The following is a 26,011-nucleotide window of genomic DNA, read 5'->3' as shown; positions in this document are numbered from 1 at the left end:
ATGTACTTATTTATTTAAACAAAGAAATGGGGTTTGAAAAAGAAAATCTCTCTTTCTCTCTCTGTCTGTCTGTCTCTATTACCTTCTAGGTGATCTAATATAAACAGAATATTTCAAATTAGGGCATTGGTTCAGATTAGGTCTTTAACTTTTATACGACCCATTGTTGAATTGGATTATAGGCAAGTTAATGTGTTGTAGTTCCTGTGTTTCCAAATTTCCCATAACACGCGAAGGCACCGTCAATTGTGGCAGATGTGTGATTCTCGCAGGGAGCTGCCCCATATAAGGCAAAGAAGAAGAATTGGAGCTCGTTGGGCTTGTTTCTGCTTTTAAATAAATTTTACCCTTTTGAACTCGAGTCAGAATGAAGCATGTAACCGGTTACACACATGTCCAATAAGCAAATATGCTAAATTAAAGAAAAGCTCCTGATATCTGGCCCCAGAAAACTCACAACAAGTTTCCAACTGTCTGTAATTGTGTAAGATTCTAAGCAAAATAAAAATACAAGCCAATTTTTTTGAGTGCTAAAAACTTCGATCCCCTTTCCTTCCACTCTTAACATCTATTTGTTTCAGTTTGTTCATAATTTCCTCAACATCCTGTTCATTTCTGTTCTCGTGCCACAGCAGCTCATCGGCTCCTCTTTCCCTCCATCACCCTCCTTCACACCAGCAACAGGCCTGTGTCACAGCATCATTCATTGTGTCATTCACACCGGAGTGCCAACTTCTTCAGGTACAGTGTAGGATTTGTCTTTGTTGGAACCTTTTATTAATTTTCATTTATATGAGACACATCTTGGTGCATAACAAAGTAATTTCAGGGTTGTTTCCAATGGTTTTGTATTATATACCACCAGCAATCAAGGGTTGTTTTTTATTGTTGAATAAGTCTAGTACCATAGTGCATTTCCATGTATCAGTGAATTCTTGAGGATCTAACTGTGCTTGAAAACTCATGAAACTTGCTGAACTCACATTCAGGGGCTCGGCGCAGCTTTTATTTTGAAATCACTCAAAATCCGGGTCCCTGCAGGCTGAGCAAACTCGCGCTGACGTCAAGTTAGCCACAGGTCACACAAGACCATACCGGATGTTTAGAGAGTTCCACTTCAGACTAAAAGCGAGCCTTTGTTTTTCAGGGGGACTGTCAATGCTTGAAGAAACTTTAATAAGACAAGTGTTACGAGCTAAGGGGGCTCCATACTGTTTCTCCTCTCTGACAGATCAAAGGTACCACCCACTGGAAGGTTCTCATTGAATCAGTTTTTACTGTGATTATACACATGTCCAAATAATCAAATTCTCACAAACTACACAATATATAGACATAGAGATGTTTTAAATTATGCTGGGTTGCATATGTTTGTTATCTTGTTTTTATTTTTGACAGGTGTTATATAAATACAGTTATTATTATATATGGTGCACGTGGGGCCCCATGGGAACTACAGCATCCCCCATTGATTGGGTCTTTTAAAGGTACAGTGTGTAGAGTTTAGTGACCTCTAGTGGTAAAGTTGCATGCTGCAGCTGAATACCCCTCAGCTCACCCTCCTCCTCCAAACATGACAGAGAACCTTCAGCCTTCAGGTGACATAGAGACTCAGAAGATGTTTAGTTTGACCAGTCTGGGATACTGTAAAAACATGTCTGTCTCCGTAGAAAGGACCCGCTTCCTGTGTAAATATAAATAACTTAATATAACGTTGAAAGAGAACAACAATTCGTAAAATTTTGATTAAATGCACCAGTGCAAACATCACTAGGATCATTTCATATTAAATCTCTGCCAGAAGCTCCCCCTCAGCTCAATCTTCCACACTGGACCTTTAAGTTGAAGACCCGAGGCGGAAGTGTGGTATCGTCTCTGGGTGGACGGACGCTGGCAGCAGGAATGGCGGCTCCGATCACTAAAGGAAGGAACCCGAGGACCCAGAAACTTTGCGTCTGACGGCCCCGCACGGGACTTCTCCCGCAACGAAAACACAGAGAGCGCGTCCCGCAGCGCTTCACGCACACACAACGTGAGGGTGAACGCGACGCGTGTCCCGGGGCCGGAGCGGGGGTCGCTGGTTAGCTTAACGTTGTTGCCTGTGTGCACCCTGGTAGCCGTTAGCTCTGCTGCTAGCCAGCTGTTGGCTCCGGTGGCCCAACAAGTTCTCAAAGTGTCCGGAAACGCTCTGTATTCCCCCCGCGAGGAGGCGATCGGCTGCCCCTGCTAGCTGTTAGCACCGGGGGCTCCTGCAGAGAGTGGTACCCCCGCCGTGAGCCGCATCAACCCCGCTAACCTCCGCGCTAGCTGGCGCACCGACGCTAGCTAAGTTGGGATCCTGAAGTCTCGCCCATTTTCTCGGGATCCTGCCCCGGCCATTGGCTCAGGGGCTAATCCACGACCGAAACTCGTCTGGGGCTTGTTTTTCTTTTCTTCCGGCTGCGATTCGGTGCCGCGATGGAAAGTCTCACGCTGACCGACGTCGAGCAGAAGTATTACTCGGATCTGTTCGTGTACTGCGACACGGACAACACCAAGAAAGTGGTGTCCAACGGCAGAGTTCTTGACCTTTTCCGGGCGGCCCAGCTGCCCAGCGAGGTGGTGCTGCAGGTAAGCTAGCACGAGCAGGAGTGTTGTGATCACACACTGTGTGGGGGGGAGGGAGGGGGTGTCTCACAGACGTGCCCGGCTGTCAGAGCCGACCTGTCAGTCACGGGACGTCGGGTTAGCCCCGGTGGGGTTAGCAATGCTGCGCAGCGACGGAGACACACCTTCTTCTGGCTAACGTTAGCTTTAGCCCAAAGAGAGAGAGAGAGAGAGAGAGAGAAGAACTCCAGCTGGTGCTCAGGTTCTCCTCCTGCTCTCAGAACAGAACCGGATCTCAAAGTGTCTGCTGCTGGGTTCTGGTTCTGATCCAGGGACCTGTCTCAGCTGCATCACGTCCAGCTCTCTCCTTCCATTTTCACTTCAACATCTGCTATTGTGTTGTTCAGCAGGTTGTGCTGACATATTGGGAACGTAGACAAGATGTCATCCAACCTAGACTGTCTCTAAAATACACGTTGAAGAGAAGAGACTGACCCACACACACACAGAGAACCACTATCTAGACTGGCACTCTGTAAAGCACATACATCCATCAAGGCCTGTTAGTTCCCTTAATTCAATCCAGCTGCACTAAATTGCACATGTTTGGTTCCCTAAACGTGTCTGATTCTTCTATTTTCATCAAGAGCCAAGAATTTTTCCTCAAATCCAGAATCTCAACAGCTTCAGGTCTCCCAGCAGGCCCAGTCTTTGCCGTTTGTGACTCAGCATCATTTTCAAGGTCAACAAGGGGGGAGCTGTGCTGTTGTGTTGTTATCCTCTACTTTGCGACATGCACACTGAACGCTGCTGTGGCCTGTGAGGGGGAGAAAGAGAGAGGGAGAGGGAGAGAGAGAGAGACGGGTACGACTACAATGTTGTGTTGTAACAGGCTGAGGAGAGTGACTGGTGCTTTGTATCCCCACACACACACACAAACACGCACACACATAAGAAAGTTCTTTGTCAGCGAGAAAGGGATCAGTCAGCCGTGGTGGGTTTTCTGTGTTGTGGCTCATGGGGCTGAAGGCCTCACACCTAAGGAGTCATAGTAATGTGTGTGATGTTTAATCCCCTGTGTATTTGATTGTACCACACATCAATAATTAAACCACACATTGTACACTCTTAAGGTCTAAAAGTAAAAACCAGCTCCTCCTTCCTCTTTGTCAGTAATCATTCACATCAGAGTTCCAGGTGAAGACGACCTTAACTGTTCCTTCCTGTCCTCGTCTGTGGCTTCAGATCACTGAGCTGTGTGGAGCCACTCGACTTGGTCACTTCGGGAGAAGCCAGTTCTACATCGCTCTCAAGCTCATCGCCATCGCCCAGTCCGGGCTGCCCCTGAGGGTGGAGAGCCTCAACTCGGGTGAGACCACGGTGAACTTTGAATCATTGCCACTGTTTAAGCTCCTTTCTCATGCTTTAAATTGAACTCTCATACCAGAGATTCACCAGGAAACACCATCACATATCAGCGGACCAGTAACCCTGGCCACCTGATTTTTTTTTTTTTTTTAAATCTTTAAGTACACCATGGTGCTCTCCTCTTTTTGCTCCCCCCTCATCTTAATCAGTTGTTCATTAATCCTTGAGCTGAGGATTTGATCCCAAGCTCCTCCTGCCCACGTGTCCTTTAGCAAACCCAAATTGCTGTTTGAGCGTATGGGGAAAAATATGAATCACCTTGAACAAGAACATCTAATCAGAAAGTAGAGCCAGTGGCTTTTCAACACTTCAGGTCACTGCTTTTATCAGGTGCTTGACAATTATAGCAGTTTAAACTAGTTTCTATTTCCTAACTAAACAAAGCTGCTTGTGTAAACCCTTCAAGGGTTTGGTGTGACTGCTCTCAAGAAACACAAGAGAGGATGTCCAACACAGCTACATGTTTAGGGTTAACCATTACAATATGAAGCTGCTGAAAGGATTGCATCACTTGACATGTTTATATGCTTCATAAACTTCATCTTAAGCTGCAAGATTACAAGTTAAAAGCTTGAAGGAAACGGTACCAGTCTGATAAGCCACTCTGTGTTGTGTTCTCAGTCCCGTGACAGGAGATCAAGATACTTTTCTGTTTTCACTGTTTTGCTCCGACACTCAGCTTCATACAAATCCACAGTAGGAGACACAAACACACGTTTTCACAGCTTTGTATTAGTTTGATGAAGCAGCTCTACTCTCTGATGAGATACTTTTAGATTGGACTCATTCTACAGCTGGCACCTTCTGCATGAACAAATACATACAAACCACAGCTGAATGCAACATGTTATTGCTCCGTCTTCAGGCATTCTGGGAAATGCAGGTATAGTCACTCTGTGAAGTAGAGATTCTTCTCTGGAAAACTAAACCCAAACAGCAAGAACCTACTCCTCAGATCCTCCAAAAGTCACAGACTGATGATGTTGGTGTTCTAGCTTCATTCCTTAAATCAACATGAAACAAATCTCTCCTCTAATCCTCTGAATGGATTCCTGTCTCTGTAGTCAAGGACCTGCCCCTGCCCCGGTTCGTGGTGGGGAAGAACGAGGCAGAGGCGCGGCACGCGGCACTCTATCCCGACACCGACAGCCAGGGTCTGTACCCAGCTTCTGCTACTGCAGTAATACCCAGGCCACCGGCAAGGGGACTCCAGATCAAGAAAGGTCCTGCAACCTCCATTGCACTTCCTGTCCACGAGGTTATCCAGCCCCTGGCAACAAACATAGAACCACAGGTGTGTTATTCCCTTTTCATTTTAATAAATGAGGGTATAGTTGAAGGCTTCAGGTTGAATTATAAACACATGTGCTGTCTTTCTCCACAATTAGTTCTGTGATAACTGCATTAAATCAGCCATAATACCATCATGTATCTCTGGGGGAGCATTGCAGACACATGCTATTTCCTGTCACTGCTGCAAACAGTGTTTATTACAGATAAGCCTCTAGAATACAGCTGCATTTCCTGTGTGTCTTCCTGTGTCTGTTTGATTTCCTCCAGCTCTTAATACTGTCTGAAGGGTTCTGATGCTAACGTCTCTTTCTTCGTGTAAATTTCAAATGTTTAATTATATTTCTGTCTATTAGCAGCCTGAACCGACGTCTCCAGTGGTCTCCCCTGACCAGTCCCCCCCCACTTCCCCTCACTCCTGGAGGAAACACCAGCGGCAGCACAGCGGGGGAAACGTAGACAGGCAGCCGGCGGTGGTGGCGGCGGCAGCTGGAGCCGTGTGGACACAGTTCAGAGAGCCACCAACGGGTAACATCCTCTGACCTACATTGTTAGAATGAACGTCCAGCTACAAAGAGTTGTCGAGCATCAAACCCCCAAAATGTCTGTGGGTCATTTTTTGCTATTTCAGTAACATATCAACCCCCCCCCCCCAGACAAAGTGAGACCCTGACTTATTACCCTGACTGATTCCTGGGCTCTGATATTAAGAACAGCATCAGTCTACATGAGAGACTCCAGGTGTGGACAATGGAAAGAGAAGTTGTCACTGGTGCTGATGATCTTGAAAAAGAGTCGGCGTGTGAAGCGTATCAGTTGGTTTCTACTTCCTGCTGTTTGCCGCTCGTACACACTGTTAATAATTCTTGCTGAGTAAGGCAGTTACTCATAAAGGAAACAGAGTAGACATCACATGAACTGTGCTTCACTTTTGTTATGACAAAATGTGGAGGAGATGTGAGGTTTTAACTAATGACACAGATCTGTCACTTCGGGCTTTTTAAAACTTTTTAAAAACTAAACATTTCCATGAAGAGTTAATAGTTATTGTTTGTTTCAGCCTTGATCCTTTCTTAATGCCACAGTAGATGTTTTTCCGTTTCATTGAGTGTGACCGTACTTTTTAACTCTTCTTCCTTCCAGGTCCAGTTCCCGGTGAGGGCATGTGGCCGTCCCACTCGCCCCCTTTACCAGGTCAAGAGAGTTGGGTCAGTTTCACAGCAGACACCCCCCCTTCAATTACAATCCCTGGAATGCATCCCTCATCAGCCCAGGTAGGCCACTGCTCTGTCACGGTCTCGATCTGCCTTCCATCTGTCATCGTACATATTGGCGAGGCGTACGTTTCGTTCCTCAGGACGCACCAGTGACCGACTGGAGATTAATAAATCATTGTTATCAGAAGAGCAGATTACGGGATTGACTGTAACGTTTGTGTTGTAACGGTAAACATGATCAACCTCTAGCAGCAGATGGAAAGTCGCCGTCACACACTGCAAACATAAAGCCGGAGATATCATAATCCTCACAGTGGCACTTCAAACATCCGCCACATGTTTATATCAGTGCTTTATCTGCCGGCGTCGGCAGCGTGTGAGGCCTCGTTCAGACAAATCAAGAAAGTGTGAAGGCTCCTGCACCCAGTGACGAGATAAACACTCAGCCAAGGGGCCTATGTTTTCATTACTCTCTGTACGTCTGCCATCAGGATTGCTCAATAACCATTGAACCGATTTTAATTAAATCATGTAGAGGGGTGGGGCACGACCAAAGGAAGAACACAGTAAAGTTTGGAGCAGATCCAGGATTTTTTTTCCACTTTCTTAAACTCGGCAAGGGAGGATGTTAGCCTTGGCAGAGGTATGCGCTCTCAGACTGCCCTTGATTCTAGTTTCTCAGATAATGTTAGACTCCTCTGTCGAGCTAATTCAATATCTAATATAAATAAATAAATAAAAAAAAATTTTCTACATCCCTATGTATTACATTCTTGACCGAAACAGAAAGATGCAAACATTTGACACTGTCACTGAAGAAACTGCTCTTTTTGCCCTAACCTGCTTTCATGAATTGTGTGTTTTAATTATGTCATTTTATCAGGGACTACTCTCCTAATAGTTTCTGCTAATCTCCCACGTGGTTTCTCACAGGACAGCACAACGTTACGAACTGCGGCCTTGGCAGGGTCGACCAATGAGATGCAGCGACAGTCCAGTTGCTACGATGATCCCTGGAAGATCACGGACGAGCAGCGGCAGTATTATATCAACCAGTTTAAAACCATCCAGCCGGACCTCACTGGTTTCATACCTGGTAGGAAAACGCACAAACACACACACCCACACAAAACAAACAGGATATGCGTAAAAACCTGGACTGATCCCGATCGTGTTTCTGTGTTTCACAGGTTCGGCAGCGAAAGAATTCTTCACCAAATCCAAACTACCGATTTTAGAGCTGTCTCATATTTGGTGAGTTTGAATCCTGAAAGTCTCGGTCTCAGCCGTGTTCGTCCGACTCAAAGAGATTGAAGTGCTTTGGCAAGATGTCTGAACCATCTGTGGAACTGTGGCTGAACTTGTTGACCATATGTTGAACTGGTGATGGCTTTTACAACATGGAAGGTTAAGACAGGACCACTGGAGAAATGTCTTTACTTTGGTAACTGGGTCATCTTGATACGGGGCAGGAACCTGTGACTGGTTCCTGTCAGAACTGATCTGCTGCTGTGTGCACCTCCTCATGTTGGTGCACAGCTCTTTTATGTGTAATCTGAAACCCCAGTCTATCAAGGGGAAATAAAATGTTCCTGAATAATTACACAGTTAATCCCTGCACAGCCGCCGGCTCATGTTACCAGTTTTACAGGCCTGTTTGCATTGGTGTGAGAATTCATTAAATTATTCTGGATGATGAGCAGGACTCTAACGTTACTACTTGGCTCATGAGCTTCTTACATGTCGTGTGTAAAAGAAGAACCTGCATAAATACTGATGTCCCCTCTTTGATGCACCCAATAAAACAGAACTAGCAAAAGGCAGAAGCTGACATTTTGAACGTATTATATCAGAGCTGCAGACTCAGTCGTGTGTGATTTGTCTCTGAAGGGAGCTGTCAGACTTCGACAAGGACGGAGCACTGACCCTGGACGAGTTCTGTGCCGCCTTTCACCTGGTGGTGGCCAGGAAGAACGGCTATGACCTCCCCGAGAAGCTGCCAGAGAGCCTGATGCCAAAGCTGATTGACCTGGATGACTCAGCCGGTAAACAGCCTCGCTCGCTCGCTCTCTCTCCCTCTCTCACTCTCACTCTCTCTCTCACTCTCTCCCCCCTCCCTCCCTCTAGCTTCTCAACCTCGGGTCCCATAAAGTCTGTCAGGTGACAGCGCTGCAGCACTTGTATTTTAAGAGATGAAGCCTCACATGATGCTAAATCCCTTTTATTTGAGACATACACAAAACCTTTGATGATAGATAATCAAACAGAACACGTGCAGAGTGTGTATCACTGCTATTTACAAAAGCTGCTGTTCCTATTACGGCTGCTGATACTATTAGATCCTCTATTTGTATTCATGTCAGAGAAATTGCAGATAAGGAAGCTGATGCAACAAATCAGCAGTTCAGTAATTAATTTATTTCATTTCTGTCGGCCCCGGCTGCCTCAGCCTGCAGAGCCGTGCTGACCATGCAGATGAGTTTCCACATTGTTGTTGCTTTTCCGTCCTACTTCCATTTGTAATCGTTAAATGTAAATTAATTGGAGATATTGTTTTTTTTTCTGCTGTTTTACTGACAAAATATATCTTTTACTTGTTACCTTGGTTGAAGGAAATTGCTAAATTACTTTCTCTGATAAACAGCAAAAATAATAAGTGGAATATTTCATGTAACTTCCAAAGGAAACATTCCCAACACTCAAGTGTAGTCAGTGAATTTATTACATGTGTTAATTCTCCAAAGCCTCAGAGACCGACTGGTCCAAAAGTCTGAGACCGCCTCAGAGTAAGAGTATAACCTGTTTGTTCTTTTGTGACACAGAGGTCCCAGAGGCAGCAGCTGACGTGGGATACTCGGGCTCTCCCGTGGAGGACCCCCCCAACAAGTCTCCCTCCATGCCCTCCCTCAACCAGGCCTGGCCAGAGATGAATCAGAGCAATGAGGTTCACACGCACACAGAAACACACACAAGTCACTTATTGTGTTTTCACACGTATTGTAAACTCTGCGCCTGTTTGCTTCTGCTGTGTTTGATTCATCTGACGTAATTGCTGAGGGTTAAATGGGCCACGCGGCATCTTCTTCATCCATCATGTATCGACTGCCGTCCATCCTCTTCATCATCAGACATAATTACTGATAATTCAACACCTCTTCTCTCGCTTCTTGGACTGTGGAGGTTCTGTGTGAAAGTCGGGCGACGTCTGTCGTCTCCACGTCATGTCACATTTACAGATGACGGTGGCGGCGGCTCAGACTGATGATGTAAATGTGTGATGTCACTGCACTGGCCGACTGACATGTTGTTTTTCTCACTGTCTGTCTGTCTCCTGCAGCAGTGGGAGACGTTTAGCGAGCGCTCCTCCAGCTCACAAACTCTGACCCAATTTGACTCTAACATTGCACCAGCTGACCCTGTAAGTCAATCACTTAGTAATGCATGGTTTCACCATTAATGGACAGACATTAACCTCTCTGGATCTCTCTCTCTCGCTCCACTCTCTCTCTCCTCTCTTTCTTTTAATGTCTATCTGTGCATGAAGTTCTTTGTCAGTGCAGTCCGCTGCATCAGCAGTTGACGGCGTGTGTTGTGATCTTGCTGGCTTAGCTACTCTTGGACATCACTATTTATTTTCCTACAGTGACATCCACCAGTTACAAGTGCATATTGTGTCTGATAGTGTTTCCATGTATGGTTATTGCTATAGCTTTTTTTAATTACTTGGTGCCAATGTCCAAGTAGTGGGATTTAGTTTTTTGTCTCTCAGGCAGAATTTTGTCTCCCTACAGCAATAGTTGCCTCTGGAGGGACACAACATAATTACATAAGTAATCTGATGAAAGTAAATATTGGCCACAGCCGTTTGCCTCCTTGCATCTTTTCAAATTGCTTTTAAGTGCTTGGTGATTTGCCGTAAGTCCAACATTAAAAAAACTTAGCAGAACCTGAATGGTGAAATAAATCATCTTTTAATTTATAAATTTTTCAACCCTCACATGTTGGAATATCAAAAAATAAATGATGTGCAGTGTGGAGGCTCAGGCGGTGGAGAAAGATGTATTCAGATACGTCTTTTGTCACTGCAACATGAATTTATTTGAGAATCAGATTCAGTTATTGATGGAGACGTGTCTCACCTCCTGTCGACTTGTCTCTTCTGTCGTCCAGGACACAGCCATCGTTCACCCAGTTCCCATCCGGATGACGCCCAGTAAGATCCACATGCAGGAGATGGAGCTGAAGAGAACTGGCAGTGGTGAGAAAAACTATCAAGCCTCATGTCTGTCTGTGAACATCCTGATTTATTATAATACATCATTATTAAAGGCATCAGTTTCTAGCATAATGTGTAAAGATATATACAAAATATATAATATGTGATGATATGTCCTTTAATATAACTTCTCTTTTACATTGGCTTTAAGTCATGATTTTACTCTGCTCTTTTTATAAAGATTGCAGCGGAAACCCTTATCAGATTTTGAAACTAATGATCCGACCTCAGACTCACGTTGTTTCCTTTCCCTGTTATTCCTTTAACCTGCAGATAACAATCACCCCACAAGTCCTCTGCTCACCAAACCTCCAGAGCTGTCAGAAGAAACCAATCTACCTGCCTCCATGAAGTTTGCAGCCTCTAACTCTGGGGGTAAGTCAACCAGGGGATGCTGGAGAGTTAAAGCTTATGAGAGATACTTTGGGCTCCTGAAACTTTTCAGATACATCATAAATTGCATTCGGTATATTAGCACTGAAGTCCAATGTTAGTTTAGGCATTTTGTATTGTGTTGATGTTATATATCTGTATACTTGAAATGGTATTTAACAGTTTATACGTGAGTAGGTTGAATGTGTTTATTTTTTGTCTTGTGCAGGTGATGGGTACAGCAGCTCAGACTCCTACACCTCAGACCAGGAGCCAATCACAAGACAAAGGTCAGTAGATAGGACTTCAATGATTTATTTTTAGTTTTATTTATTTATTGCTTTATACATTGGTTCCTCAAAAAAGGAACCGTCAACTTCTCCTCTGGCAAGATTTACCTTTTTTACCTTGTTGTGTTTCATAAGTGAAGTGATTCACATTAACTTTGGGCTCTGAGGGATTGAACATTATTTGGTGTTTTGTGTTCAGGTCTCACTCGGGGACGTCTCCGGAGACTCTGAAGGTGGTGGCGGCCCCTCCTCCCCCTCCCCCCCGGCCTCACGCCTCTCACTCTCGCTCCTCGTCTCTGGACATGAATCGCACCTTCGCCGCCGTGACGGCCCCGGGGCAACAGCCGCCCTCTACGATAGCTTACCCCCCCGCTGTGCCTCCTCGACCGCTGCCTACACAGGTCAGACTGACACACGTGAAAATCACTTTACACGTCATTTATATTCAAGTTTCAGGGATAAAAAGGCTCTTGACTCCTTTCCACAGTCATCAGCGCCACATACTGGGCATCGTGTGGAGGCAGAGGTTGTACCAGCAGGGGGCGCAGGACTCACCGCCACCTCGCCCCACCAGATTCCTCAACAGCCCAATTTCGCAGACTTCAGTCAGTTCCAGGCCTTCGCCGCCTCGGAGCAGCCGTCCAGTCTGCCGGAGGTCGACAAGCACAGCGAAGCCGGACAGGTCAGTTCTCACCGGGGCTGTCGTGTCTCTAATTCCAAGGTTCGCTCGTGGTAAATATTTAGCAAATGATTTCAAAACTCTGGAAGCCTTGTGAGTCCCGTTGCTTTGGAGACAGTTTCACACAGACACCTTTTTATAGCCTGTTGATGATCAAAGGTTTTACAACTCAGTCATTAGATTACTGAGTCATTAAATGCATCATCAAAACCAATCAGAGTTGTATTTACCTAATAACTTATTGAACAGCCACTCGTTGAATAGCCGCCTCACATTAACCCCCTTTTTAAACGGAGTGTGTGTTTGTGTCCACAGGTGGAAAAGGCACCAGAGGGCGCTGGTCCTTTAAGAACAGTGAAGAGTGACGGTCAAGCAGATGAGAGAACCGCAGCTACTGTGAACTCTGTAAGTGAACATCAGCTGAGAAACCACTGTACCGCACTACAGATGATCTAATGAACACCATCACTCCATTTCAATCTGCTGGTTAAAAAGACAAAGGCCAAAGCTAACGAGTGTAATGTGTAATACATTTTCTCTTTGTGTTTTCTTTTTCCCCATCAGGCCAAAGGTGCATCTGGTCCCCTGGCTCCGCCCCCCAAGCCTGTACGTCGGAGGTTGAAATCTGAAGACGAGCTCCGACCGGAGGACGAGCAGCTCGGTCCACAGAAATCCAACATCATAGCTGCTGTGCTCGCCACCCAGCCCTCCATCCCCAGGTAGGAAACACACTCTGGAGGGGCTGGTTAAAGGCAAGTGGTTCATTTTAATTTGTATAACTTTAAATAAAAAGTGTGTATTTGTGTCTTCAGGTCAGTAGGCAAAGACAAAAAAGCGATTCAAGCTTCAATCAGAAGAAACAAGGAGACGAACACAGTTCTGGCGCGACTCAACAGTGAACTGCAGCAGCAGCTGAAGGTACCGAGACCAACACTCAGATGTTCTACTTCCTCTGTGGTAGAAAAAAACTAAACGTTAACTCCCAATGGTCTGTTCACAGGACCTGCTTGAAGAGAGGATATCTTTGGAAGTCCAGCTGGAGCAGCTCAGACCTTTCTCTCATCTTTAGAGGAAGAACCTGGCTGTGGTTCATCTGAAGCAAAGCTGTGGCCCCTCGGTGTGAATCCCCCCCTCCCTCCCTCCCTCTCTCCTTCCATCATCCCGGCTTTCCCTCGAGGCTCCGACCTGCCCCAGGGTTCTCCGTTCAAAACTCTCTCACTTATCAATCATCAACCCGACGGACCGGAGGGCACAGTCTCAGCCGAGCGGGCCGAGGCGACAGGGGCGCGTGCGCGGGGGGGGGGGGGGGGGTCACACAAACTGGCACTTTTTCAATCTTCTCTGAAGAGAGGCGAAGGTGAGGACGGCGGTGAACTGAGGAAAGGTTCCGGAGAAGCGGACGAGACGCTGCACATGCTGGCGTCTAATTAACTCTGAATGACTGAAGAAGAAAGGCAGAGTGTGTGGGAGTGTGTGTGTGTCACGTGTTGGTGCGACTGTTTGTGTATTTGTGTTCCTGTTAAGTGACTTACTTGAGGCTAGCATCAGTATGTGTGTTCCTCTCTTGGGGTTACAGCCGCGCTGTATTAAGAATCTGGCATATTTAAAGAAAAGACCCGAGATCATTATCAATCTTAAGTAAATATATTAAATTTTTGCAGAGTTTGCAAGTGTTGAACAACTTCTTTAATTGTTGCCTCCCTCATTTGGCACGAGCTCTGTCCAGCTGCCGTCAATGAGGACATTCAACTACTGGAAAATCAGGACGTCGGCTCCAAATACCATCAAAGATAGTTTGTTCTTGTCGACAGGAGCCTGTGTCACTGGCTTTCCAATATTTCAAAAACCAAAATAATAAAAAATAGATCACAGGAACATGCAGCAGCACATTTGAGAGGCTACAGGGAAAAATGTAGAAAGTACAACAGGAGCCTTGATCTGCCAGTAAACGTAAGAAACACTTTTTCGACTGGAGTTTGCTGCGGTTCGATTCCTACCCAGAGAGCAAACTACACCCCCTATGGACAGGACTCTTGTGTGTTTTTTTGTGATGCATTTAACGGCTAAATCATGGTGAAGGCTTTTTTTTGACTCATCCTGTGACATGAATTCAGCCCTGACCCCTGACCCCCCCCCCCCCTTATCTGCCTGTGTATGTGTGTGGCGACAACTTGAGATCGCGACCGAATCCCTCTCTCCTTCACGTTGCAGTGTTTTGGGTTCGATGTGACTGAGTGGTTGAACCTTAATGCCAAATGACTGAACTATCACTGCTCTCTACTTCTACTCAGACTGTGTGTTTCCTTTCTTTCAAAGAGATTAAAGAAAACGCAGCCTTCTCTCTCCCTTCCTTTTTGTGCCGTAGCCGTGGCTCAACATTTCCAACGCTTCGAACCCTCATCTTCTCGCTTCCTGAGGTTGTTTCTCCTGGTCTTTAGGAGCAGTCGTTCACATGAAGGGGTTTGAAGACCTCTTTCTTTTTCCAGCTGCTTGACTGCAGGTGGCGGCGTTTATGAAGAATTGTGTTGCTGAGGGAGAAGACCTTTTTCCTGTGATTTGTTTAGTTTATTTTGTTCTACTCTGCAACCACGCACGTGTGCACAGATTCAAACCAGTGGTGCAGATAGAGTTTAATAGCTGTTCTCCACCCGGGCAGTCGGCACTATGCAAGTACAGGCGACTCATCTCCACAGACCAACTCTACTTAGCTGTTTGTACTTTGATAGTAGCAACTGTGTGGACAGTATACTGATTTTCTTTTGTATCATAGATCTTCCAGAAACAACATCTACTGTATGTTTGTGATTCATTTTGCCTTTTATCTTTTTGTTGACGAGCAGTCCGTCTCCCCCCCCCCCTCCCTGCTACCAGCTCCAGAGAGAAGTAAACTCCAGATCAGTGTTTTATTATCGGGGCGACTCTCAGCTGAAACCTGCAGGAGGAAGCTCGACAGACAGAGAGCAGTCAACAGAACAGGAGACCTGAACGACCCGACAGCACTTTGAACCCAACTCCCCTTATTCTGTTCTTTTCATTTTGTTACGTCCCTCCTCCTTCTTTCTTTCTTTTAACCTGCATGTTGTCGTCCTACATTTTTTTTGTGTGTCTTTCACGTGTATTTACAAAATAAGGAAGATGCTTTAAGATGAGAGACAAACTGAACCACTCAAGTTTTATTTCGTCAGTACAACCTGGAAGCAAAGGTATTTTTTTTTTGTGCCAGTATCCTAAAATAACCCGTCTTGTGTGGTTAATCTTTTTTTTTAATGATTATTATTGTTAAATGTTTGGTCCCTGGAGCTTTATGTGTGTTGGTGAAGAATCTGTCTTCTTCTAAGGCCTTACTCCCCCCCCCCCCCCCCCCCCCCCGCCCCCCCTCTACTGGCGTTCAGGTTTCCACGTATCAAGGCTCGCCTTCTTTTTTCTGCTGATGAGGACGATGGTGTACTTTGTGTGTGTGTGTCCGTGCGAGAGCGTGTGTGTCTGTGTGTGTCTGCGTGTGTATGTGTGTGTGATATTGTTTTCCAGACCTGGAACTAATACCATTTAAAACCCTATTAAACACCTCCTTGTGGGATCGATTAACGTTTGCAAGCACAACAGCTCCCTCCTCATCCCTCGAACCCCAAAGGCAATCCAGGCAGGCAGAAGCAATCGATAACAAAGTCTTTGATGGGATTTTGAATGCTATTGGCTCCCAGATCTGTGCTGTATATTGTATATGATACACACTTTTTTTGGACTCATGTAAATTTTCGCATTAATTGCTGACTAACAGCGAAAGAATATTCTATTTAATTCCTTCTCTCTTGGCTGTGGGATCCTAGATGTTTAACTGCATGGATGTACTGTATCTCTGCAGAGTCGACTAGCAGCTGTGTGATTTTTACACAAAAATAAAAACGGCACAATATTTTAAACTCTTGCTCTCTGCAACCGACTCCTTTGTCAAACTGCTTCCGGGTTTGGAAAAGGTAAGAAAAAGAGTCACTCTCTTTGTATTCAAGCAGAATCCAGGCGTGTTGGGACAGACACTGTGAAACTTATTGTTATTTTGCGACGTCATAAGTGTTGTACTGACTGATACTCGCAGATTTAATTGTCAGAATCAACTCTGGACAGTTAACGGGTAAATCTAAACTCTAAATCAGTTATAAAGACTTACAAAGGTTATTTGAAACCCGAATTTATCCTCAATATTCAGAAGGAAACTTCAATTATGAAGATTTAAGTGGATTTAATACAGCTCCTCTGGTTCAGGAAGCCGAGGATCATGGGTAATTTCCACCTCTCATTCATTCAGGTCAGTGAGATGAACCTTGAAGTCAGAGTTCATCATATTAATTAATCTGAGACAGTCACCACCTGTGGCTGCAGAGGGCGCTGTTGCTCAGTAATAGTTACATAGTGTGGCTTTAAATTTTGCCTTCTCCACTTTTAATTGTAACTGGTGCAAAATCTTACTTTGAATTTACTTTTACATTCGACCATTTGCAGCAGATGAGTTTTCAGAAATGTTTTGTATAAATTGACAGTCTCCTTGAATTCACACACACAACACAAGTTACACCCACACTCGTAGATATCAGTTCTATAAAAACGCCTGGTTATTTTAATCATTCCCTGAAGAATCCCACATTCAGAGGAAGAACGTGCACAGAGACGCAGTAGTTTGAGCAGGTTTTATGAAATCTCTATGCATTGCTTCAGGGCTTCATGCTTTTTACAGAGCAGCTCCAAGACGTCCTGAAATATCAAGTTTTATTTCCCCGATCAGTGATTTTAACTCCTGCATCTTACTTCAAACCAACTCGGATAAAGACTTATCAGAGATCTGTCGAGTAGATCAGGGCATTAAAGTCACTGACACAGCCTGAATTAACTTCCTATTGGTTTTATTTTTGCAATCAAATCTAGTTATTGAATCATACTGAAGACAATAGTTGAATCTACGTGTGTGAGACAAGCTGAATGCAGAGGATAAACCGTGACAGAGAGAATCTTTTTGGCTTTTAAAAGGAAACTTAATTTAAAGGCTGCAGCCTGTTTCAGACCAGCTCACCAACACTATGATGTAAACTGAAAAGGCCTTAATGTCGAGTATCTAGCAAACATCTCCTCTGACAGCAGGACACAGGACGATATGACTCTCTGAGGGGAAGGTGTTTGCAGAAGCAGGAAATCAGAGGGTTTACATCAGGATGAGTTGGGGGCGGGGGGGGGGGGGGGGGGGCTTTTTTCAGCACAACATTCTCTCATCAGCGGGTGGAGCAGAGCGGAGGGTTTATTTCACCAAACTGTAAAAGAAATCAGAAGAAATACAGAGATTAGAGCTTTTGTAATTGTTTGGTTGAATATATATTCGTTGATATTTGCCTTTCACAGATGTATTGGTATCTGTGGATATGATTGACAATATCAATTAATTTTTCTACTTAATAATTAGCTTATTTACATTTTTTTGTTTGAAAAAAAAACTGATATTATTCTCATTTTTCAGATGAGAATAATATCAGTAACATGTTACTCACACTGCGGTTTCCTTGTAGCGGTCCAGCGCCTCCTGAGCCACCACCTCGGAGAACTTGGGGTCGGTCCAGGGGATGTCGCCCGACACGCTGATGTTCATGGTGGGGGAATCGAACAGCTGCAGGGACACGTCGGTTTCTCTCGGTTTTCCCCCCTCGTCAGGCTTCTCCTCAGACTCCCTGTCGATCACCTGCAGCCCAGAGAGGAAGGAACAAAGTGCACCTTCATTACTGAATCTTCTATATTTCCATTAGATCCTATATTTCTAACAGGACTGCACATTTCCAGCTTCTATGGGTGGAGATGCTTTGGTACCGTCTGAACGTGGAAGATGCCGTCTTGGCTGTCGGTGTTGTTGGCCAGAGAGGACACCCAGCCGAACTGCCTGTTGAACAGGTCCAGGATGGAGGAGGTGTTGAACATCTGCTCCTCAAACCTCCTCAGCAGGGAGTTGTACTGCTGAGTGAAGCGCTCGGCCATCGCCAGAGCCTCCTCCAGGTCCTCCTTCAGGGGGCCCTCCAGAGGCTTCCTCCCAGAGCAGTCTGTGAGGAAAGATGTCATCATCATCATCCTCATCCTCATCCTCATCCTCATCCTCATCCTCCTCTTCCTCAACATCATCCTCATCCTCAGCATCAATATCAACATTAACATCCTCCCCATCCCCATCCCCATCCTATTCCTATTCCTCATCTTCATCCTCATCTTCATCCTCATCCTCATCCTCATCTTCATCATCATCCTCCTCATCCTCATCTTCATCCTCATCCTCATCTTCATCTTCATCTTCATCTTCATCCTCATCCTCATCCTCATCCTTATTCTCATCCTCATCATCCCCATCCTCATCCTCATCTTCGTCTTCATCATCATCATCATCATCCTCCTCATCCTCATCTTCATCTTCATCCTCATCCTCATCCTCATCCCCATCCTCGTCTTCGTCTTCATCCTCATCCTCATCCTCATCCTCATACTGGAGGACACACATCCTTACACTATTTATTTAGTTATCAGTTGTGTTAGTCATGTTCTATGTATCTGTTAATTTAAAGTATTGCCCCGGTGATGCTCCTGTGTAATTTTGGTGAAGCCACATTCTGGATGAAGAGCAACATTCTGTCCCAGACGTCCCCTCAGAGTTGTCTGTCTCACCGAGGTGCTGGATGTCTTTACACTTCTGACACTCATCACGGAACTTGATGCAGCCGGCGGAGTTTCGACGAATCTCTCTGCAGGTCATCCTGCCGGAGCCAAACGGCTGAGTCATCACCACGTCCTCCTTCACACTGCCGTCTGCAAGATGATTAACAGACAGGAAAAAGATTTAGTATGAAATGTCTCCCTTAATTCCCCACTTATTGTAAATTTTTAGGCTAACAAGTATTTTAAGTTTAAAACTAACCAACAACTATTGATTTAAATTGTTGTTAAAAGCATCTCCACTTTGTACTTTACGCTTTGTAAAAAAGGACTTTGTACTAATTCAACTCCCAAACCACTAAATTCAAGTTTGTCGTTCAGTAACAAGCATTCATCCGTCACATCTTGGGACTTTTAACTTATGAGTTTGTTGTTGCATTTCAACTTTAATGGGAAATGTGTTAGTACTCTCCCTTTGCTTTAAAACCTCACACATCAAACTTCTGTTATGGACGATTAAACGCATTTAACACTCTTAACATGCACATCATCACATATGAATGTTTCAAATAGTGATTTGGACACTTTAAAGTATTTTTACTCTCAGGATAGGACACCATTAAAATGTTAAAATGTTTTGTGCTACTAAATAGTGAAAAAGAAATAACAATAAACTGAGTTTAGATTCAAACGGCTGGATCCAGGATTTCTACTTCACCAGTTGTGATATTGTTTGAGGTTTGTCGTACCTTCGTTGGGAGCAGTGTCGGTGTCCATGTCCATCATGGAATCCATAGATCCAAAGAAGTTCTTGCCCATCCCCACCATGGGGGAGAACAGGCTCTGGAAGCCCTGGAAGGGATTGTGGAACAGAGAACGGACACTTCTTCTGTGACGAGTGAACGGGCTCAAGAAACCGGGGAGAAAGAAGACTGGAGGGTTGAGGTGGACGTGCACCTGAGAAAAGAGCAGAGATGATCCATCACAGCCCTGTTTGTATTCTCCATGTAAGTGAACTGTTATCACATGAGGCTCTAGTTCATCTGTGAGAGGAACGGCACCTTCATGCTGTCTGAGAAGATGCTGTCCACGCCGTCGGCCATCACGGTGTATTTCTCCTCCAGGTTCTTGAACTCCTTGTTCTGGCGCCGGTCCTCCTGCTCCAGGACGTTGATGTTCTCCCCGTTGATCCAGATGGAGAAGGGAGACGTCCTGTTCAGCACATCCTCCAGCTGCAGGAACAGAAACATCTTTTAAATCATCTTTCTTTCATTAGGAGAGGAACGCACTTTGTTACTAGCTTTGTTTTTGAAAAGGAAAACATTTTTGAAACGACAAACAGGACGTCCAGTGTGAGTCTCACCTGACGTCCCACCAGCCCCGACCCACTGCTGCAGGTCCTGGAGTAGTATTTGACGCAGGTGTTCTTCAGACAGGGCTTGCACTCCTCCCACAGGGTCTTCATGGTCTCGTTACAAACCTCCTCCTCCTGCTCCAGCTTGGCCTCCATCTCCTGAGCCATACGCAGAGCTTCCTGCAGCAACACAGGCACGTGTCACATAATGATTAGAAAAAGTGATTGGCTTTAAGATTCTGCAAGTGTAGAGCAGTCCATGTATTCTCTCTAAATAAAACAACAGTTGTAACATCTGGGTTCTTTAAGGTTCTCAATAAGGCGTATAAACCACTGGATGTTTGACTTCACAGTTACTTTGTTTTCCTTAAAAAAAGCACATTAACTGTTCTACAGTGATTGGACAGCTCCACTGAAATAACTGCAGTCGATCAAAATCCTAAACATAATTCCACCATCTGTCATTTGCAGGTTCTATGATACAAAGAACCTCAGTGCTGACGTCTGTATCACTGTATTTATCAACGTACGTCTTTCTGCTGCTTGGTTTTCTCCAGAGCGTCCAGAAACGTCTTGTGGTCCTCTGAGGATTTCTGCATCAGGCTCTTCATCTCCTTCACTCCGTTCACGGCGTTCTCAACCTGCTTGGCCACGTACTTCTCTCCCTGAAGAGAGAGCTCTGCAGGGAGAGGACAACACAATACAACGCTCATGGCCTCTGTGACCTCACTGATCAGACAGATCCATTTTCACTGATGCATTCAAAATAAATCTCATATTTCCAGCAGCGGCTTGTTTTTCATGAAACAATGCGTTACACTGCAGAATCCAAAATGTGACTGTTTTAAACATTTTTGAGAAGAACCAAATGTTTGTTTGAGTGTTGAGTTTTGTGATGTGAGGATTTTTCTGGTGCTGTGAGACCTACGTTCGAGATCCTCTCTGGTCGGGGGGAGGATGCAGTTGGCTGTGGCCAGAAGAAGAGCCACCACAGTCAGAGACTTCAGCCCCTTGTTCTTCTTCATCATCATCATCATCATTAACATCCTCTCTGACTCTCACTGGGCCAGCAGGCAATGATGAGAAAAACCTGGAGACCCAAGAACACACAGGTTTCAGTTTGGGGCCTCCTGACTGGGCTCATGTCTCTGTAATGTCCCTCCATCACCAGTAGAGGACGGCGTCTGATGCAATGACCTACGCAGTGGGAAATGGACGCTGGCTCAGCACTGACCTCAGATCAGAGACTGTGTCCTGTTACACAGCAAAACAGGAACAAATCAATACTTAAATATACCAGTCATGCAGAATGAAGGGATCGTCTTTCTCTGACGCCAAACTGACCTCGGATCAGTGTTTCCGGTGACTTTGACTGGTCTGACATTTCTATATATAAATGCATATATTAGTATGTATATATATACACACACACACACACACACACACACACAGGCCCTCTCTCTCTCTGCAGTACAGATCTCTATGAGTCTAATCTCTCTACATTAATCCTCCTCTGTTATTTAACTCCGTGGATCATAAACCCTGCCCCCTCCATGTTAATGAATAGGATGGAATGTTCTTAAAGAGGGTTTCTGTCATTTTAGGTAGTTTTTATCATTATAACGTTTGTAAATGTCAATCGTTTATTGAATTCTTCTGATAAATTTGGTTTTAATTATTCATTTGATGCCATAAATACATGGGGGAATGTCATGATTGACAGCTGAAGCTAGACTCTGTCTCCAAAACCTCTCCAATCTCTACTCGGATGAAGCGATTCTCTGTTGTTCAGCAGAATTCAGGTTTTCTCTGGTCTCTGTTCTGATCACGTAACAAAGTCAGGGCAGCAAAGCTTCATCTCAAAATGTCACCAACTGTTCCAAACCCTGCAGGACTGCACCCCCGCCTGGGAGCAAAGAAAATAACCCAGGTTCTCCTCGCTGCACGAGCACATGAGTTCCTGAGTTTAGCACCGAGCCACGGCTGCTTACACAATGAGTTCATTATTCATGTGACAATAAACCTCAAGGTTAATTACAGCTTGCCGGTTTGTGGAAAGCTTTGTAAACAAGGAGATCTTTTTTTTAATGAGACAACAAATGTAAGAGGTATTGACGTCAAAGACCGAGAAAAACAAAGTGAGGGAGTTTAACAGAGACACAGGAAAAGGTGAAGGGAGTGAGAATGAAGCGGAGAGAAGGTGAAGTCATTGACGCAGCAGCAGAGGTGGGGCTGTGTTTTCATGCTGAACAGCAGCTGCTGGATCCTGGTTACACAAGTGAAAGAATGCAAACTGTCAAGCAGCTCCGATCCAGATGTTGCTGCCTGCACGGCCCTCCAGGAAGTTCAGCTTCAGCTTCATGAAGTGAAACACAGAGATGAGAGGAACATGTCCACTGCAACGTCATATCTAAAACCCTTTCACATGACATTACTACATATTATATCAAGATTATATTATTATTGTATTATTATCATAGACTCTATATGAAGATGGATGCACATTGGGAGTCTGCGCAGTAGTGATCGGGTGGGGGGGGGGGTGGATCCACGATATTGAGACCATGACAAGACATGTTTGACCAATCACGAGTCAGACTCAGCTGTCAATCATCTCATTTCACCTCGTTTTATTTGCCCTTGAACAAACATCAGTGCAATAAGAAAGACCTAAAATGACAAAAAACATTTTTGAGAAATATTTAGTTCAATATTTTCTTTGACTTTTTTAGTTTGTTTCATGTCCCACCTGCTAACATGGAGGAGCTGGGGTTTATCACCTACTACAGCCAGCCACCAGGGGGTGATAGAGAAGCTTTGGCTTCACTTTTGGGGAGCTGTCATGTCGTCCATCTACGCTCTATGATTGTTAATTTTGTATTTCGGGCTAAAACAATTAATCAGTTAATTGGTTAATTAGTTGGTCACTGGAAAATCTGTCTGTGATCGTCGATTCATTGGGTTCTGGGCTGTTGACAAACAAGAAAATTACTACCATATATACTGCATTGTATTATTACCCAATAATGTGTATATTAATACTGTCAAATTTAAATTCTTATTCTGTTTTTATTCATTGTTCACCTAGATCTTTATTGTGATATGTTTCAATCCGTCTCTGTCATTGACGTCTAATCTGTTCAAACTGTGTCTGTGTCTGAAACACCAGTAACAGAAAGTGTGATTTCCCCTCAAGATGCTTGTTTTAAAAATACGTACTAATGTATTTTTCTGCGCCAGGATGGGAAGAGGAAGGAGCAGTGACCTAATCTGGATCATCCAGGCTCCTTGTATAAGAACTGGGACACCAGAGCCTGTGGCCTCGTTTCAGCCTCGTTTCAGCCTCGTGTGAAGTGTTATGGGATGTTTGACCCCGGAGGATTCACCTGGCCCATGGACCTGGGCTAAATTCAGCTCAGGGTCAAAAGAGCAAATCTGCTAAGTCACTAAAACGTAGCCTACGCACTACTAATATATATCAAAAAGTCATTTTGCAGTACTTATACTTGAGGATGACAATTGAATGTAAGTTATTAATAGAAATCCTTCCTGCACCTTTCTCCCATCCATAAATCATCAAATTACACGTTTATAATCTTATTTTGCAGTAACTTGTGCAGAGGCGTCAGAGTTTAAATGCTCCTGCGTATGAAAGTGAACCAACCCACAATGTCATGATGTCATCAGCACTAATCCTGTTGTTTTCATCCAAAGATGGAGGTCACACCCATGAGTGGGCAACATAAACAACAACAAGCGCAGCTGTGAGGTCAGCATTTCTGCACCGACATTTAACAAACAACAGTAAAGACACATTATGGGGATAAATCAGAGTTAGACATGTTGAGATGAATCTGGAAAACATGCATCATTCATCATTCTATTCATCATTCACACATAGTTAGAATTATAAAGCCTAAAAGCACAATGCATCTGGAGAGGCACTTTTCCTCTGAGCATCACCGAGCTGCAGACAGAGAAGATAAACAGAAACATGTGTGACTCACCTCTGTTGTGATCCTGAGACTCCAGAATGTCTGAAGCTGCCTCAGCCTCTCTGCTGCTCCTATTTATACCAGTGGATAACGGGGACTGGTGCAGACATGTGATTCACTGGGCAGGCATGCTGTCCGCCTCCGCTGCTGCAAGCTGCTGGGAGAGGAGAGCCTGTGTCCTGTGCTACCCTTCAAAATAAAAACCACACGATGGATGGATGGGTGTTATGTGATTGCAGCAGCCAGTTGATCTACAGGTTGTTTATGAACTCAAACAGCTGAAGGGAGAAATGCATGAATCAAGAATATCAAGAATGAATGATTGCAAAATTAAATTAAAGATAAGTTAAGATTTATTGATCCTATGTTGATGTAATTCACTTTTTAAGGGCAGCAGACAAGAGAAAAGTCCAACATAGAATAAAATAGGCATAGAATTTAGATGAAACCTGATAAATAATAATATTAAACAGTAAGATAAAATAACAGTAAAAATAGGTGTAAAAAATGTGTAGAATTTAATGTAATGTAGTATTTCTTATGCTAATATTAGTACTTATACTTGAGTACAGGATATCAGTACTTTTGTTGATGTATGAAACACCTAGAAAGTCTTTTCAGTGAAAAAGATTTAAAAAAATGAGCTTGCAGTGTTTTTATTCAAACTTTGAGCTATTATTTTGAAATCTTAGTGTGTTTTCCTGTTTCACTGTGTCTGACTCGACGCTGCTGATCCGGACGACTTTTCCAGAAGTGATGTAAAGTGTTGGCAGCAGCACCGAGACACACAAACGTGTATTCATCCTCATCGTGACTCAACATCTAACTTCACTTTCAAGTTACATTCATCAACATGTTTACCAAGAGAGATTTTATTTGTAACAAGACAGAGAGGAGGAAAAACATAGGGGCAACAAATATAATAAAAAAAAAAATGAAGACAATTATACCTGCAAAAACAACCACAAAGAAACACACAATAACCACAAAGTGTCTTAAAATCACCACAAGGAAATGCAAAAGGACTACAGATGCAAAACGGCCAGGAGGAGACACAAAATACAACAATAACAAAAAGTACAAATAAGCGTTTCAAATCATCTACATGCATTAATCATACAGTTATTTCGTTTTTAATTTACAGTATCTACTGTATAACCACACTATTCCTTTACATTATTATATGTAGCCAGGTCAATGCTGTTAAAGGAGTCATAATCCAATGTCTAATGAACTTAAAGCCGGATGGAGACAGTTCCTTGTTGATGAGACAGAATGAAGACTCATTCATCTGCAGATCTGCTCCATGTTATTGAATCAGGTCACTGAGCTTCTCTTTGTTTGGACTGAAAATGAGCAGCTTGTACCAGCAAGGGACACTTTCCCATCAGCGTGAGTAAGTAGGCCACTGGGAATTCAAAACAAGCGGAGGGTGGGGTCAACACATACACACACACACCCACACACACACCTACACACACCTACACGACACTGACCTGATACTGGGGGAAAACAAGAGAGCAATATAAACATAATAAACTTACGCGTTGAGCAGGGACATGAATATATCGATAACATATATAAGAAAACACAATTTAACATCATTGTTTTAAATCATTTAGAATTCTTCGTGACTATAAACAGTCCCTGCTTTTGTTTGGACAGATGTGAAGTGTGTGAATAAAGATGAGCTTCTGTAACACAGTGATACTTAAGAACAGATGTGTGTTATATTTTTCTGTCTTTGGAACCTGTTGCAGGATATTGTTGAGTAATTGTTGTCCATCAGTGTAAAAGCCAAACGTGACACTAGGAGGCAGCACCTCCGCTCTTCACCACATTCTGAACACGC

The 26,011-nt window shown here is 44.2% G+C and overlaps 2 protein-coding genes across 5 annotated transcripts; one reads left to right on the top strand and one right to left on the bottom strand.

Moving 5' to 3' along the window:
- The first annotated feature begins 1,876 nt into the window (after positions 1 to 1,876).
- On the top strand, positions 1,877 to 14,477 carry reps1 (RALBP1 associated Eps domain containing 1). Of its 4 annotated transcripts, none has more exons than XM_062411411.1 (19): positions 1,877 to 2,610; positions 3,832 to 3,955; positions 5,079 to 5,308; positions 5,664 to 5,832; positions 6,448 to 6,578; positions 7,455 to 7,617; positions 7,712 to 7,775; positions 8,412 to 8,566; positions 9,344 to 9,465; positions 9,859 to 9,939; positions 10,692 to 10,779; positions 11,071 to 11,172; positions 11,399 to 11,459; positions 11,659 to 11,860; positions 11,947 to 12,141; positions 12,454 to 12,543; positions 12,703 to 12,857; positions 12,951 to 13,056; positions 13,139 to 14,477. In XM_062411411.1, exons 1-19 carry the CDS (start codon positions 2,458 to 2,460, stop codon positions 13,205 to 13,207), a joined length of 2,460 nt encoding a protein of 819 aa, XP_062267395.1. In that variant the 5' UTR covers positions 1,877 to 2,457; the 3' UTR covers positions 13,208 to 14,477. The 4 variants fall into 4 exon arrangements, with proteins under 4 accessions (XP_062267395.1, XP_062267394.1, XP_062267397.1 ...); XM_062411410.1 differs by having other exon boundaries at positions 5,661 to 5,832; XM_062411413.1 differs by lacking the exon at positions 9,859 to 9,939.
- Positions 14,478 to 16,806: 2,329 nt separating this feature from the next.
- clu (clusterin) lies at positions 16,807 to 24,309 on the bottom strand. Its single transcript, XM_062411414.1, has 10 exons — positions 24,172 to 24,309; positions 21,093 to 21,254; positions 20,695 to 20,843; positions 20,174 to 20,344; positions 19,872 to 20,042; positions 19,560 to 19,767; positions 18,823 to 18,963; positions 17,983 to 18,209; positions 17,670 to 17,857; positions 16,807 to 17,435 (listed from the first exon to the last, which is right to left on the bottom strand). Exons 2-10 carry the CDS (start codon positions 21,208 to 21,210, stop codon positions 17,423 to 17,425), a joined length of 1,386 nt encoding a protein of 461 aa, XP_062267398.1. The 5' UTR covers positions 21,211 to 21,254; positions 24,172 to 24,309; the 3' UTR covers positions 16,807 to 17,422.
- Positions 24,310 to 26,011: the final 1,702 nt, after the last annotated feature.

Source organism: Platichthys flesus, chromosome 18 (genome assembly GCF_949316205.1).
Source record: "Platichthys flesus chromosome 18, fPlaFle2.1, whole genome shotgun sequence".
In the NCBI taxonomy this organism is placed as follows: Eukaryota; Metazoa; Chordata; class Actinopteri; order Pleuronectiformes; family Pleuronectidae; genus Platichthys; species Platichthys flesus.
The sequence above is the reverse complement of the archived record's forward strand: the minus strand, read 5'-3'. Positions and strand labels throughout refer to the sequence as shown.